At 40.0% G+C, this 17,444-nt stretch overlaps 1 protein-coding gene across 2 annotated transcripts; it reads right to left on the bottom strand.

The window, feature by feature from the left end:
• ydjc (YdjC chitooligosaccharide deacetylase homolog) lies at positions 1-17,416 on the bottom strand. Of its 2 annotated transcripts, none has more exons than XM_063896788.1 (6): positions 16,883-17,416; positions 12,802-12,977; positions 9,150-9,309; positions 7,213-7,312; positions 5,964-6,141; positions 1-1,863 (listed from the first exon to the last, which is right to left on the bottom strand). In XM_063896788.1, the coding sequence occupies exons 2-6, from the start codon at positions 12,963-12,965 to the stop codon at positions 1,533-1,535; spliced, it is 933 nt and encodes a 310-aa protein (XP_063752858.1). In that variant the 5' UTR covers positions 12,966-12,977; positions 16,883-17,416; the 3' UTR covers positions 1-1,532. The 2 variants fall into 2 exon arrangements, with proteins under 2 accessions (XP_063752858.1, XP_063752857.1); XM_063896787.1 differs by lacking the exon at positions 16,883-17,416 and adding an exon at positions 15,259-15,371.
• Positions 17,417-17,444: the final 28 nt, after the last annotated feature.

The following is a 17,444-nucleotide window of genomic DNA, read 5'->3' as shown; positions in this document are numbered from 1 at the left end:
TCACTTTGACATCATTTATTTGCTCAGCTGTTCAGTTGTTATCTCTGTCACATTTAAAACACAGCAATGTAAAAAAAGTTTCCACAGAAACTTTATCAAAATATACCATTTCAAATATCCAGATAAAAGCTATAAATATTACAAAGCGTACTGTTACAGGTGCATCACATTCACTGAGTCCGACATTTGGCAGGTTATCAGATGTTCAGTGCTACAGACCTGCGTTCATTAGGAATCATTTATCTAATCCACAACATGGCTTCATTTACTAAGGAATAAGTCTCCATCCACTAAACGATTAATTGCATATCAATGACTCACCGTGTGCAGCCTTTGAAAATATCTGTTTAACAGTAAAAGATAAAATGGGTTGATTGATTGGTGTACAAATCATCATTTTGTGGGTTTGCCTTTAAAGGACACGTTTATTTCCTTCTGAGGTTTCATTCATCAGCTGACATCTGGAGACATCACAGTGGTTGGGATGGAGACAACGCAACAGGTTATCCCGATTATTGACCCAATTTCTGAGCTTCATTGAGCTAATAACCCCTGACTGCGTGATAACTGTGTGAACACAACCCCGGTGGGTGCAGGGGGAGGCAGGAGGTGGCCTTGTAAACTGTGATGTACTGTATGTTTGACCCCCCCACCCCTGCTAGTTTCTGTCCGATCTGTCTAATCCTAGCTCCCACAACATCCATCTCTTTTGGTCCTGATATATAAAAACCTGTCTGAAAATCAGCTGATCAGATTTGGCCACTTTGTGATGTCACAATGTTTTGTTGGATTGTGCAATCATTAGCCAATCACCTACCAAGGTAACACCCACCCACCTTATCACCTGAATCTCCTCCTAGAGCACCATTGTGTTTTTTTTAAGCAATCACTTCTCAGAGGGGCGTGGCCAGCAGCAGCTCATTAGCATTTAAAGCTACAGACACAGAATCAGCACTTTTGGAACAGGCCTGAAACAGAGGGGTTTATGGGAACAATGATCTGTTTGGTGTTTCAGCCAATCAGAGATTGTTGAAAAGGAGTATAATGGGATATTTCTGTCAGCTTCTGCAAACGCCTGCTCACTTCTCCACACAGTGAACATGAAACCGAGCTGGGAGGTTACCATGGTTTGTGCAGGGCTTCTGTTCTCTTTTCTTCTCGACTGTAAGGATCTATAGAGCATCTATAACTCAGTACAACCTCAGTGTGGAGGTTCCTTCATTATTAACAAATTAGAGACTGATTAGTTAGAATTTGAATCCATCATTTTCCTACTGAACTGTAGATATCCTATTGTAACGTTGTTTATACTTGCGTTGTAAACGGCTATTTGTGAAACACTTCGCTATTCTGTATATACATGAAACATTATTTAGACATGGCAGTGCACATATTTCTGTGCTTTTAGGAACTGTTTTAATAACAAGATAAGGTATGCTATTATGGAAACTACGTCTGGAGTAAAATCCCCCCCTATCACATACTGCTCATTAGGGCAGATTGAGAGAGAATGGTGTTATATCGACTGTGTCTCAGAGGTGTTTGAAGGCACACAGCTGCACTCTCTCCTGGCGGTAGAGGGCCAGCAGGGCGGGGTCCCTGAGCACGCTCAACTCGTGCTGTCTGTCAGCGGACTTGGAGAAGTCGTCGGGTCCCTCTCCACAGCCTCCTTCCTGGGGGTGACTGGGGTAACCCGGGTGGACCATGAGCTCTGCTGTGACCACAGGCTGATTGGAGCCTGATGCACTGCTGGAGGTAGAGCCTGGGGGCCCCGCAGCCAGCGCGTGGCTGAGGGCCCGCTGCAGGTTGGAGACAGACATGTTCTGGCCCATGGTGGTCAGTCCCAGGTACACATGGGGCCATCTGTGGACAGAGGATAAGACCCTTATCAAAGTCAGCCATAAAGCAGCTGACAGCTCATTATCAACCTTCAATAATAAACAAACAAACAAACAAGCGGCATCAACCCTTATCAGGGACGTGCATCAGAGGTGTAAACTAACTAAGTACATTTACTCAAGTACTGTACTTAAGTAACATTTTGAGGTACTTGTACTTTCCTTGAGTATTTCCATTTCAAGCTACTTTGTACTTTTACTCCACTACATGTATTTAGTCCCTGTAGTTACTTTACAGATCTGGATTAATGATGGTGAATATAATGAGCCCTTAAATCAGACTTTAGTTCACCTGCAGTAAATCCAGCAGCTACCCTGCAGTATACAAAGCCATTCAAACTAGCTGCACCTTTACCAGCTCTGAGAACACTTTAATGATCAATAATTATAATAATCAACAGTATTCCTACTCTCTGGTACTTCTATTTTTACTTAAGTACAATATCTGAATACTTCCTCCACCTCTGCCTCTGAGCAGGGCGACACCTCTGGGTATTAAAACATCTAATGGGATTTAAATATTCATCCATCTGTGTTTTTAATCCAACCTGCAACCATGTCTGCAGGTTATGAGTATACTGGGTGTGCGCCCTGGAGAAAGGACAATGATGGAGAGGTCAAAACTCTGCGGTTCACTCCGAAGGCAGAGCTATGCAAAGCCAGTCTTTGCATGGCATTAGTGAAGCCATGCGAACACATGGTGGTATTAAGGACATGTCAGCAGACTGGACCACCTGCTTACACATTAATACTTCTGCTTCCTCCAGCAGTGTGCAGATCTACGAGTGGACAGACAGCACAGTGTGTGTGTTGTGAAGTGAAGCCTCAGCTGTGACACACAACCATTACACTGGGCTGCATGCTCCATCATTAATGCATGCCACCGTCAGCAGAGATACCTGAATGATAATTTTCATCGTCATCAAATGTTGGAGAAGTCTGGGGAACCTGAAGATCACAGATTTGATTCCCTGTACGGATCACATAAATACTTTGTAAGGATTGGTAGCTGGAGAGGAGCCTGTTCACCTTCTGGGCACTGACCTCTCCATAAATGCATGCGTTTGTTTTGCTGGAATAATATCTATAGGTCCAGTTAGCATGTGTTCTGTGTATTTCATTACATCTCTGAAGCTTTCATCCCAAGAGACAGACAATCACCTCATTTAACCATGAAGAAACTCCGAAAAGCAAGAATCCTGCAGGAACATTAGCTTACAATAAGCCACATCTTTGTAAGTGCTATATTCTGCTGATGTTCAGGTGTATATCAGTATGTAGTGTCTCTTCTTTAAAGAGTCCTCTCCTGCTGATGTTCAGGTGTATATCAGTATGTAGTGTCTCTACTTTAAAGAGTCCTCTCCTGCTGATGTTCAGGTGTATATCAGTATGTAGTGTCTCTACTTTAAAGAGTCCTCTCCTGCTGATGTTCAGGTGTATATCAGTATGTAGTGTCTCTTCTTTAAAGAGTCCTCTCCTGCTGATGTTCAGGTGTATATCTGTATGTAGTGTCTCTACTTTAAAGAGTCCTCTCCTGCTGATGTTCAGGTGTATATCAGTATGTAGCGTCTCTTCTTTAAAGAGTCCTCTCCTGCTGATGTTCAGGTGTATATCAGTATGTAGCGTCTCTACTTTAAAGAGTCCTCTCCTGCTGATGTTCAGGTGTATATCAGTATGTAGCGTCTCTACTTTAAAGAGTCCTCTCCTGCTGATGTTCAGGTGTATATCAGTATGTAGGGTCTCTACTTTAAAGAGTCCTCTCCTGCTGATGTTCAGGTGTATATCAGTATGTAATGTCTCTACTTTAAAGAGTCCTCTCCTGTTGATGTTCAGGTGTATATCAGTATGTAGTGTCTCTACTTTAAAGAGTCCTCTCCTGCTTATGTTCAGGTGTATATCAGTATGTAGTGTCTCTACTTTAAAGAGTCCTCCCCTGCTGATGTTCAGGTGTATATCAGTATGTGGCGTCTTTACTTTAAAGAGTCCTCTCCTGCTGATGTTCAGGTGTATATCAGTATGTAGGGTCTCTACTTTAAAGAGTCCTCTCCTGCTGATGTTCAGGTGTATATCAGTATGTCATGTCTCTACTTTAAAGAGTCCTCTCCTGCTGATGTTCAGGTGTATATCAGTATGTAGCGTCTCTACTTTAAAGAGTCCTCTCCTGCTGATGTTCAGGTGTATATCAGTATGTAGTGTCTCTACTTTAAAGAGTCCTCTCCTGCTGATGTTCAGGTGTATATCAGTATGTAGTGTCTCTACTTTAAAGAGGCCTCTCCTGATGATGTTCAGGTGTATATCAGTATGTAATGTCTCTACTTTAAAGAGTCCTCTCCTGCTGATGTTCAGGTGTATATCAGTATGAAGTGTCTCTACTTTAAAGAGTCCTCTCCCGCTGATGTTCAGGTGTATATCAGTATGAAGTGTCTCTACTTTAAAGAGTCCTCTCCCGCTGATGTTCAGGTGTATATCAGTATGTAGTGTCTCTACTTTAAAGAGTCTTCTCCTGCTGATGTTCAGGTGTATATCAGTATGTAATGTCTCTACTTTAAAGAGTCCTCTCCTGATGTTCAGGTGTATATCAGTATGTAGTGTCTCTACTTTAAAGAGTCCTCTCCTGCTGATGTTCAGGTGTATATCAGTATGTAGTGTCTCTACTTTAAAGAGTCCTCTCCTGCTGATGTTCAGGTGTATATCAGTATGTAATGTCTCTACTTTAAAGAGTCCTCTCCTGATGTTCAGGTGTATATCAGTATGTAGTGTCTCTACTTTAAAGAGTCCTCCCCTGCTGATGTTCATGTGTATATCAGTATGTAGTGTCTCTACTTTAAAGAGTCCTCTCCTGCTGATGTTCAGGTGTATATCAGTATGTGGTGTCTCTACTTTAAAGAGTCCTCTCCTGCAGATGTTCAGGTGTATATCAGTATGTAGTGTCTCTACTTTAAAGAGTCCTCTCCTGCTGATGTTCAAGGTGTATATCAGTATGTAGCGTCTCTACTTTAAAGAGTCCTCTCCTGCTGATGTTCAGGTGTATATCAGTATGTAGCATCTCTACTTTAAAGAGTCCTCTCCTGCTGATGTTCAGGTGTATATCAGTATGTAGTGTCTCTCCTGGGACTTGTCTCCATGCTTTAATGTTCACAAAGCTCTTTATCTTTCTCATACTGCCTGTGCTGCAGCACCTCTTTTCACCCGCTGTCTGAAACCAGAGCCCAGACTGTTCTGATTGGTTAGCTGGGAAGCTCTGTTGTGATGACTGCTGATGTTATTAATGTCGCTAACTCACTTCCGGGTTTTAGGACTCGTTCCTGCCCCACTCTATATGCTTTAATGTTCACAAAGCTCTTTATCTTTCTCATACTGCCTGTGCTGCAGCACCTCTTTTCACCCGCTGTCTGAAACCAGAGCCCAGACTGTTCTGATTGGTTAGCTGGGAAGCTCTGTTGTGATGACTGCTGATGTTATTAATGTCGCTAACTCACTTCCGGGTTTTAGGACTCGTTCCTGCCCACTCTATAGAACCAATAGTGTTGGAATGTAATGAAGTAAACAAAGATTAAGATGGACCTTTATTAATCCAGTAAAGGAGAAATTCAGTAAAGGAGTCCAATGTGGGCAATTCAAGTGTGGGGTGTTCGGGGGGCGGCGTTGTACACCATTTACATACACAAAAACCTGTAGAACACAATACAGGAAAGGGAAAACCCCAAGTTAGCATAATAGGGCCTCTTTTATAATCCTAAAATGTGTTGATTGCCAAAAACAGAACCAGTGACATTAGCTGTCAATCAAAACATGTTTTAGATTCCGTCTTTTCATATAGAAAGTGGGCTTTTTCGCTTTGAGTGTCCGGAACCAGTCGGTCGCGTTAACCACAAGCGCCAGATACGCCTCCGGCAAGCGTTAACGGAACGGAACCGTGTGAATGTTGCGTAAGTCTATGTGAGGTGTGCACATTCTGTCCTTATGAACACCAGTTGTTCCATCTGGACTTAGAATCCTCCTCTAAATCTCTGTCAGACGAGTACAACCATAGGAAGGATTCATTGAGCTACATTCCACACACACCTGATTCCGTAGCGAGTGAACACAGGGATGGAGTCCCGGGCGTCCTTCTCCACCTGAGCGTAGAATCTTTGGAGGTGTGCTGGCAGCGCGGGGCAGCCGTGTAAACCGGGCTCCACTGGAACACGAGTGAACGGAATCTGGAGGTCTGACAGGACGTGTGCAAACACCTCACGCACCTCTGCAACACAGAGCAACACGTCAGCACTCACGGGACAGACTCACACATCTTCCACCTAATGCACAACAATCAAAGAACTCAAACATCTAAATGTAAAACATAGATCTACAGGTCACTTCCTGCCAAAATGACTTTCCAGTGAAAATAATGCATTGGAGGGAGAAGGAAAATAATATTTCTTTCTTCTGTCAATGCCGTCGGATGGTTTATTTGACACGCTTTTCATATTTTTTGATTAATTATACAGTTTTTGACGAACAGAAATATTGTTTTCTGGCATCACTCTACCATTTTACGGGGAAAATCTGCATTTCAGTTTGAGGGCACACGCTGATAGTAAGAGGGAGAAGTGCCCTGTATATATATTCATGATTGAATGCAGTTTTTGCAGGTCCCTTCGCATAAAAGCATCAGCTAAATAACACGTAAAATATATATGTAAATCTCTTAAGTCATCTTTTTTGTGCTTTTTGGTACAGTTCTGATTGCAGATTCTCTCTCCACCCCCGACACTTTGAGGGTCATTTTGACAAAAGAGCCAAAAGTACTTCTACTCAGTACTACACTTCAGAGGTAAATGGTGTACTTTTACTGCACTACATTTATTTAGTCCCTGTAGTTACTTTACAGATCTGGATTAATGATGGTAAATATAATCAACCCTTGAATCAGACTGTAGTTCACCTGGAGTAAATCCAGCAGCTACCCTGCAGTATACAGAGCCATTCAAACTAGCTGCACCTTTACCAGCTCTGAGAACACTTTAATGATCAATCATTATAAAACATATCAGAGATATTATTCTGAAATGGACCAATCAAACAATGACTACTTTTACTGTCGCTACTTTAAGTACATTTAGATGAGAGTACTTTCTACTTTCACTGGAGGAACATTTAGAATGCAGGACTTTTACTGTGACAGAGTATTCCTACACACAGGTGGAAGACTGTTTCCCTGTTCCTTGTCCATGTTAGCATATTCAAATTTGTTCCGTCCCTGAAATAACTTGCAGAGGGTGTGTTCAATGTCAAATCGGCACACATTTTTTTCCAGACTTTACTCGACTACCTGGCAGTACATGGACGTGCTGGTGTCCGTCCATGTGGTGAGGCAGGTGACCCGTCAGCTCCCTGAACAGTTGGACTTGTGCCCTTAACTCCAGCTCCACCTGGGAAGGGAAAAAGCTAAACTGTAACAATACTGTAAAGGAGAAACAGGGAGTCTTGTTAGCCATGTATTAACAAAAACTAGTTACCAGCTATTTGGCCTAAACTTCAGTTCCAATTCTGCAGTCATGCAAAATGACTCCACAAACACATGACCTCTCTACCACATGTGATATGTAGTTTGATGAGTCACGACCAAGTCAGTTGAAGAGTTCAAATAATAATGAAACACCACTTTGAACCGGTTATTCCTCTGCTCTCTGAGGTTTTTTTGAACCCATGCTCGCTGATCTCCACACAGAGAGCAGCCGAGGACACAGCCGAGAATCAAAGCAACCATAAGATATCATTTGGTCGAGTTGACAACATCACGTCATTGAACAGTTTTCTTTCATGTAAATTAAGTATGTAAACATAATGAAATACTGTGAAAGTCCCTCATGGTTTCTGTTCAGTTTGGTTACCCTCTCTATTGTGCTTCTTGCTGCTACTCACTGATCTTCTAACTAGGTTCCAGGTGTATTTCTGTGGCTGGACGCGCAATATAAAGAGATTAAGTCTGAACCCACACAGCCAAACAAACGGGTTTGTCTTGCATTGTGTGACTCTGTGCCAGTAACCAGCCTCCAGTGTGCGTCATGTTCTGGCACACAGCGCCGCAGCCTCTGTGTGTTTGACTCTAATTCCTACAGAACTGTGTGCAGGTTTCTGCCTCAAACGTACTTTCCTTTTAGAGCAATTTGGGGTACACACTGCACAGGATATAAACATTAAACAGGTTTTATAGATCAAGTACATCACTCCTCTGGTCTTTGGGCATGTTGTGCATTGCAGATAACATTAAAATAAGGGTGAAAGAAGCACTGCAAAAGAAACACGTTACAAGTAAAAGCCCTGCGTTCAAAATCTTATTTAAGTAAAAGTACAGAAATGATTAGCCTCAAATTATACTCAAAGTACTTAAAATCATTAATGTGTTCATCACATATGATAAATGTGGAGCCCATTTGATTTATTTTATATACTGCTTGATATCTGAACCCTTTCATTGTATGTCATTGTTTATGTATCCGGGTATTTACAGTGAAGGAAATAAGTATTTGATCCCCTGCCGATTTTGTAAGTTTGCCCACTTAGAAAGGAATTAAAAGTCTATATTGTTAATGGAAGGTTTATTTTAACAGTGAGAGACAGCATATCAAAAAGAAAATCCAGAAATGTACATTAAAAAATTGATTTGCATTTAATTGGGGGAAATAAGTATGTGATCCCCTTGCAACCAACAAGGATTCTGGCTCCCACAGAGTGGTTAAATAAGTCCTCTCCCTTTAAGAAAGTACTCCTCAACTCTTTAGCTGGATGAAAGACACCTGTCCACAGTCAATAAATCAGATTACAACCTCTCCACCGAGGGCCAGACCATAGACAGGTCTTGTGTCTAACTAATGTCTAAGGACATCAGCGACAAGAGTGTAGACCGGCACAAGGCTGGAATAGAAGACAAGACCACCAGCAAGCAGTTTGGTGAGAGAGAGACAACTGGTTTCATTATTAGAAGATGGAAGAAGCACAAAATGACCGTCCATCGCCCTCAGTCTGGGGCTCCACCATCTAAGATCTGGCCTCTTGGGGCATCAATGATCATGAGAAAGGTGAGGGGTCAGCCAAGAACTACACAGGAGGGACTGGTTAATGATCTGAAGGCAGCTGGGACCACAGTCACCAAGAAAACTACTGGTAACACACTGCGCCGTAATGGACTAAAATCCTGCACCATGTCTGAGTCAAAACACTTTTTTGGTTCAGCCATGCTAACACCATGCATGTGGAGCAGTGTACCTGTTTCATGCTGAGCTGACCTCTCTCCAGGGCCTGACGGAAGCCCACCTTCCCATGGAAGAAGCCGCGCTGGTTGATCAGGGTGGAGGCCTGCCGGAGGCTGTGGCACACTGGAATGCCCTCTGACAGGTTGGCATGGAGACCCATGGGGATGTTGTGCCTGACAAGAAAAGACATCAGGGGGCATTTTGATATGTTATACATTGGGATAAACATATCTTACACACACAATATATGTTTATTCATGGGAAGCTTTACATGAATCGATTATTGAGACTCTCAGCTTTCAAATGATATACATCATTACTACGGTAGTTCATGCTTTTTGTGTGTCACCCAATCTGCCCATGTCCGCTTCACCTCCCGATTCCAAGCTCTGGCCATACTGTCATCTTTCGGTAATGTAAACAATGACACTCTGTCCGAGTTGGTGTTGCTGCAGAAGACCACAATCCATCGCTTCCCGCTAGCGATTTTCGTCATTTTAGTCTAGAATTGACATAGCAAAACACCACGAAACACACCGGCAACAATGGACGCCAGACTTGTGGTTACACTTGTGACGTCATGATGGAGCTCCGCCCCTAAGTGTCTCAAACAAGAACGTTTTCCGAGATTTCCTGGCGCGCAATTTTAAATGATTACTAACTCCGTTAATTTGACCGCAATGACATGGGTTGCAATGATATATGTTATTCAGTTGTATATGTACTATTAGACTGCGTGGTGTGTAGTGCTGCACTGAGCTTCTGCTGGCCACGCCCCTTTGGAGCTGCTTCTGGCCACGCCCCTTTGGAGCGTCATGATCTCTCCTCTGAAGAGAGTTTTCTACCTGGAGAAACTCAGCTAAACGCTGCTGTGATTAAACGCCATATTATGTCCAAACCACATCCAGCATTATTTCTGAAACACTTCTCAGAGTTTACCACCAGAACAGAGACATTATATGTATTATATACAACAACTCTATATGGGGGACGATAAGTTGGGATGTCACGTGGACAAGGACGTTGCCAGGAGTTCAGTGTAAAGCCAGCCCACATTTCGGGTATGACGTCATAACCGAAGCAAATCTGGATCAGCTTGTTTGTACCCCTGTTTTTAGAGATGTGGGTAAGGAGGAACAGAGAGAGGGTTGTATTTTCTGACACTTTATGAGTCTCCTTACACACCAGGGACACACATTTATTTATAGACGTTAGGGCTGCTCCGCATTAGTCGACTAATCTTTAAAAATTGTTACAAAATATTCGTTGACACATTTTTCATGAACCGATTAGTCTTCTCTTGCACTATTTTCTTTCTATTTCGTATGCCCTGATCATTTTGTGTCCTAAGTATATTGTATGTGGCATTATTGGAGGAGCCTGGAACTCCAGATTTTCTTTGGCACATCTCTGCTGTGGCTTTTGTGTAAATGAAGCCTTTGAATCTGTGGACAACAGAGATGGTCTGTATCAGATGCACTCTCTAAAGTATGCTTCCTCTCTTGCTGTTCTTTGAATGATGGTTCTGGTGAGCATCTTTAGCTCTTTAGCGCAACAGGTCCAGGAAGCAAAAAATAATCTGTAACATCTTATCGCCCAGCATCGTTTCTTTTGTTGTCAAAAATAGATTAACAAACGTACTTGTTGTTTTTGTTAGAAATTGTTTAGCCATTAAAGTATTCAAAACCCAAATGATTAAAGACTAAATCAGCGTGGTCTTATTTCTCATTATACTAAGCTACAGTTACATTTTGCTTCTCAAAGCCAACTTACTTTAATAATTAAATGTTATTTAAATGACTGTATTAAATGTAATATCATTTACAGGAAGTGTAAGAGCCCTATCAAAAAGAGCTCTGGTGTATTTATTATTGTAAAGTCTCTGGTTGAATTGCCACTAAATTGCAATTAACCATCAAGATTGTGTTGTTGGTCAAACGCAAACATCATTGTGAAACTTGTACCTGGTATTTGTGATAGGACTAATTTCCCTATATTCTCTCATTTATGTCTGTGTTGCAGTTTAATCTCTTTAAGTGATTTGATTGACTTTTGTTGCTTTTCAATGGGCAGTATAAATTAATATGACTTGCCCGGCACTGTGTGTATTTTATGTGGCAGCTGCTTGTTATTTGTAGCTGGACTTTGTGCCAGGTGTGTACATATGCGTTGGGATACAACAAGAAGGCAGTGAGGTGATGTGTCGGGCTTTCTACCAAAGGAAACACAGCGACCTGCAGATGCTGGTGCCACACAACATTTACCAAATGTTCCAGATTAGCAGTGTTTTATTTCAATTCAATTATTTTATACATGTTCTTTAAGAGTTCACATACTCCACTCTTCTCTTGACCTTTCCCTAATGACTGAAGATTTCAGATTTGGTTTAAACCACGGCTAAGAGACCAGTCATGTGTTAGGGCACCGTTGACCAGGATGTAAAAATCCACAGATCTGGTGTGGGGCAAAACCTAAGGAGATTTACCTGATGTTTTTCATTGTGAGGGAAGCCAAGCTACTACAGCACTTATCGAGAGGTGGGGGGCACATATTTTGTTCAAAAGCAATACAATTGTGAATGTGTTTTTATTAAACTGTTTGAATTAAAACCGTTAATACGAGAAACAGTCCACAAGTTATCAAAGAGGGAAGGGGAAATATGTAGGGGCTGGGTTAATGTCGCTAATGAAACAAGGCGGTAGTGGCCAAATGCTGGAACTACAGCTTCCCTTGTCAGCCACGGTAATGCCATTAGACCTGTCATTAACCGATCCATACCGGAAGCCTGATCGGTTCTACGCATGAGCGAGTACGCTGCTATTTCATGATACTTAGTGAACTATGTTAAAGCAATTTACGGCATATTTCTGGGATTTCAATAAACTAATGTTATTTCTGGTTTGATAAAAAATAAACATGTTCTCTTGTTTTCGTGAAGAATTTTTACAAGTCAAAGTCCACCTGAGTGTCAAAGTTTCCACATGTGTTATACATACAGAAAATTCAAACAATATAAAAGCACATATTAACAAAGAAAAGCTGGTAAATGTTTGCATATCTTAAATAAAGTAATTGTTAAAGTCATTAAACTATGAACAATGAATATATCAAGGTATACTAATTGTATTCAGCTTTGGAAGAAGTAGTCAGATCCTTCACTCAAGTAAAAGTACCTATCTGAGTCACAGCTGCCCCTCAAATATTAACATTTCTTAAATTGAACTAAAAATGTAAGACACTATATATTGATTTATGTTTCGTTAATAGTAAATATATTATTATTTAGTGTAATTATTTTAGTAATGATTTCTATTTGAAGGCAGTTTTGGGCACCTGATGATTATAATATATTGCATATGGTTATTTACCAGGGAAAGGAAAGGTGAAACCATTTTGTATGTTGGATATTGGATCATCGACCAAAAACAAACAACACTACATTCCTGCCCTGACATTGGATAATTATTCCCTGCATTATATTTGCTTTCTGATGTCTCAGTCGCAGTTTTATTTGGAGTTCATTTTCAGTTTTATTGCCTATACTATGCCGCTTCAATAACATTTAATCATACGGAAATTATTACTTACATAAGGTGATCGTAACACTGATTTATTTACTTAATGTGCCCCCATTATTTGAAAGTGTGCCCCTGTCGTGACCCTACCTCTGAGCCAGATCTGCCGCCTCCTTGGCAGCAGAGCCGTTAACCAGCATTGACACATTGGAGATGCCTCCAGACTTGAAGCAGTCCACAATCCCCTGGTTTCTTCTGGGACAGTAGCCAAAGTCATCTCCCGTCACCACCAGCATCATTCTGGGCTGTGGCATTATTGCTGATCTCTGTGAGGACACAGGAGACAAATCATAAGCCTGTATTCATAAGGAGACTATAACCCCAAATACTCTGGATGTTTATGTGATTGTAGCTTGCTGCTTTCAGTGTTTGAGTGTTGTTCTGGATGGTTAAATGAGAAACAGCTCAAAGTGTTGGATAAATGCAGGCCATTTACATTTTCACAAATTCCTCTTTACAGCAAACAGCCAGCGAGACTCACACCTCCAACCATCCTCACTTTTCATAAGCCATGTTTCTGCATTTGATTATATTTCAGTTTCACTTTTTTTTATATTCATTCTAGAATGACAAATGGCTCAGTACAGAAACACAAATACACATAATGTTTTACTGATTGACTTTGATTCATTATGAGAGTCTAGTAACCAGCTCATAGAGTCCTATTGACCTCTTGTGTTTCCTATCTGGAAATGTTGAGCACCCCAGAGTTTTATGTGAGAAATGTATAGTACGGGTCCCCAGCTCATACAAACTGCTGGATATTAACTTGCAAATGTTTGACAATTTGCACAATTACCACAATTTGTGTTGATTAGCATTTATTCCATTATAGTTTATGGAAAATATTTTAAAATGGCTTGGCCGTATTGGACAATTTTGAAGTGGTTTTGGAGGTTATTGAGGATGCTGAATCCATTTCTGACCTTTATAGGATCAAAATGGCAGATCTAACAAGAACATTACAATATACTCTAATTTTGGGTCGATTTTGAAGATAACTTTTTTTAAAGAATAATTTAAAAACATTTGGGGAAAAAAGCATGCACCAAGATACAGTATTAACTAAAAGATACAGCCTGCTCATTCCTCTGGAGATTCTGGTGACAGAACAAATATCCCGGTATGAGTTAATGGGAAACAAAGCTCAGTAGCAGATAGACCAATTGCAACAACACAGCAATTCATGGGTTAATTCAGAACTGGAGGACATTAAGAACTGAGTACTTTAGAAAATATCGCCCTTTCTTTCCTAGTTTCTCTGTTTTGAAGAGATGTTTTATTTGTTGCTTTTAACAGCACTCAATGGTGGGCTAGAACAGAAAGCTATTGAGAAAATGTTCTTAATCAGAATCAGAATTAAGTTTATTGCCAGGTATATTTACACATACAATGAATTTGATGTTGAGTCTGTTGATGTAAACATAAACAATGTAAGAAAATAAGTTGTAAAAGTAGGTCAAAATATAAAGATAATCATTTTAAAAAAAGGGTTAGGCTAGGGTTAGGGTTATTTTTAAGAAACTTTTAGCATTAAAAAAGAAAATGCTAAAGACAGGGATTTACAACAAATTGTAATTTAAATATACAAAGAACCTTAAAAGCTATTAAAAAAAACACTTTCAAATATGACAATATATGGCAAATTACAGTGGATTTTATTTTAAAGTGGAGGGCTTTTGCAGGCATGTGTGCAAGAATGTGCAAAATGCAGTCAGAGCTTAGCATTATCTAACTATAATTTAACACAGGTGTCTTCATTTTGAGCTAATTGATAAGAAAAAGGGTTAATTGTTGCAACCTTACCATGCTTAGGCTCCATAGTGCCAATAAAGGAATTTCATATTCTGGGAAAATACAGTAATACATTTAAACCATGTAGAGTTGGCTTAATCATATCTAAAGATTTCCTTTGACTGAAGATAATAAATTGTAGTTCAAGTAATTCAAATCTGTAACTGTTATTATTCTAATTATAGTCACAGGGTTTCAAATCTGACCTGTTAGCTTTTACCTCAGGAATTAATGCTAGCTGAGGAATGTAATGCTACTTTCAAGGCAAGGATGAATTAGATTTAACAAAAGAAAGATAACTTTGAAATGAATGTCTTATTCAGATAACATGAGTAACGGGGTTGGTGGGTAAGGGTGCCACACTCGTTCTGGACTAAAAGAATAAGACAAATATGAAAAATAAAAGGGAAGACTTGTAGGTCAGTGACAGACAGTGTACAACATAATGCTCTAATTGACTGTCAATGAAACACTATGGTTTTGTCGTTTGGGATGCGGTGTAGTATCTGTTCTATATTGGCTTATTACACACTACAATGGGGACAATATAGATATCTGAATAAACCACTACAGAACCACAGAAGTGAATCTACTCCACTCCACTCTCTGTTTATCCGCCGGCTCAAAAGGTGACATTGAAAAGCAGAGAGGATATATGAGGGGAGCCGCTGTAACACCATAGGTACGTTAGCTCTTGTAGCTCCCACTAAAAGAACATTATCCTATTTTATGAGCTGAAAATCTTATTCTTACCCATTGTCCTCCACACGTTTGTCCATACGTGTCCGAAGCAACCTAAACACGGTGGAAATAAAGTGCACTTCCGACTAGCAAACAGCACTGGTGAAGTGTAAGCAGAGCACGGCGCCCTCTGCTGGAGAACACAAACATGGCGTCCTACCCACCCGCAAAAAAACCTTTCAAAATAAGACTTCTAAATGTCAACAACTACAAAACCGGATACTAAGGTGTCAACACTTTGTTTAATTAATCTATTGTCTTGTTTAGTTGTATGAATTATATTCATATCATAGTTACGTCATAGTAATGTCATTGGAATATTCTTCCAGCTGAGCCTAAAACCTGTTCAGAATATCATTTCTTTTCCCATGATGCAAATAAATTGATAGGGCAACCAGACTTTCCAACATGATGTATGTTTATTTTAAACATCTGTATTTTAACAGTTTTAGTTGTTAGTGTCATAGGCTGAAATGTATTTAATGTTTGTTGATTGTTAGGTGTGTAAGAGTCTGCTGATGGAAATTAGCTTTTATCTATAATGTGGTATAAAGCATCTCTTCTCTTGAGATATGAACATCTATTTCTCTGCATGGGCCTTGTTCAATAATAATAATAATTATCATAATAATGTTGCACTTGGTTAACCTTCTAAACACATATAGGGCTATTACATTTAATCTTTTAAATATGCTATTTATCAACAGATGTTAAATAAAATCGTTTTAATATTCTAAAAATGTAACACACCAATTCATAGTAAATATTGCACATCTGATAACACTTCAGGGGCTTTTATTTTGAAGGGATCCTGGCAGGACATTTATCGGACTGAAGGCACGTCATCCTCTTAGTCTTTCAACAGAAATCTTGGAAGTGTAAATAGGTTTAGTTATTTCATTTATAGCACCTGCCAGCTCACTGGAAAGTCTCCAATAGATAAACTTTACCATAGAGCTGTCAGAAAACATTCATATTTCACCAGCACAACAATTCACAGCAGTGTCTAACATAATGACTTGAATAATACATTAAGTGCAAAATGTTTTACATGCATGTATATTCTCAGAGGTGGGAGAAGTACTCAGTTCTTGTACATAAGCAAAAGATTAGAAGTACCAGAGTGTAGGAATACTCTGTCACAGTAAAAGTCCTGCATTCTAAATGTTCCTCCAGTGAAAGTAGAAAGTACTCTCATCTAAATGTACTTAAAGTAGCGACAGTAAAAGTAGTCATTGTTTGATTGGTCCATTTCAGAATAATATCTCTGATATGTTTTATAATTATTGATCATTAAAGTGTTCTCAGAGCTGGTAAAGGTGCAGCTAGTTTGAATGGCTTTGTATACTGCAGGGTAGCTGCTGGATTTACTCCAGGTGAACTAAAGTCTGATTTAAGGGCTGATTATATTTACCATCATTAATCCAGATCTGTAAAGTAACTAAAGGGATTAAATACATGTAGTGGAGTAAAAGTACACTATTTACCTTTGAATTGTAGTGGCATAGAGTACAATGTAATCAAGCAAAGCACAATTTTACTTGAGTTAATGTACTTAGTTACTTCCCCGTCTGTATAAATGGTATATAGTTGATTTACAGACACCATCTCCCGCGCACAGTTTTTATGAACATACCTCCCGTGGTGAACAGCCTCACTGCATGCTGGGCTCCGTGTGTGAAGAGTGTGTGCTGTTATGACAGACTGTATGCCCAGGTGTGGTTCTCTCGGGCGTTCTCATGTCATCATGACGCCTGGAAGATTATTGACACAGGATCTATGACCTGAAGCCACAACTCACAGGGTTTATCTGATGTATCCCACCATTCGAGCTCATATCTGGTGACATGGCGTGTTCAATGCACAGCAGGGCTGATAAAGGAAAGACATTTAGTGAACAGAAAAGCTTGAAAAACAAAAGTAGCTCATTGGGAAATATCTTCAGATTGCAGTATTTAACTGACACACCTATCAATAAAAATAGGGGACCATTTCACATGGACCAGATAGTAGTTGTCCCTAAACCATCAGTTATACACGTATTCATCAAGGAATATACGTTATACATCTTGACATTGCCCCTTTACAAGACAGTTGACAATGCTCAGCCCAGATTAAGGCCCTTGACATTTAAATTTCCTTGATTTATTTTTGCATAATCCAAATAGAGTAGCTACGTTCTCAAATGTCAATGTTGT

The sequence above is a fragment of the Eleginops maclovinus genome, chromosome 12, assembly GCF_036324505.1.
Source record: "Eleginops maclovinus isolate JMC-PN-2008 ecotype Puerto Natales chromosome 12, JC_Emac_rtc_rv5, whole genome shotgun sequence".
NCBI classification, from domain to species: domain Eukaryota; kingdom Metazoa; phylum Chordata; class Actinopteri; order Perciformes; family Eleginopidae; genus Eleginops; species Eleginops maclovinus.
This window is presented reverse-complemented; position numbering and strand designations above follow the sequence as displayed.

What these genes read in the sequence shown, in the direction of transcription:
- ydjc (XM_063896788.1), bottom strand. Translation starts at nt 12,965, where the DNA reads ATGCCACAGCCCAGAATGATGCTGGTGGTGACGGGAGATGACTTTGGC. An exon ending in GCACGTCCATGTACTGCCAG is followed by an intron (nt 6,142 to 7,212) that starts GTAGTCGAGTAA and finishes TCTGTGTTGCAG; the next exon opens with AGGTGCGTGAGGTGTTTGCA. An exon ending in TTCACTCGCTACGGAATCAG is followed by an intron (nt 1,864 to 5,963) that starts GTGTGTGTGGAA and finishes CTCTGTCCACAG; the next exon opens with ATGGCCCCATGTGTACCTGG.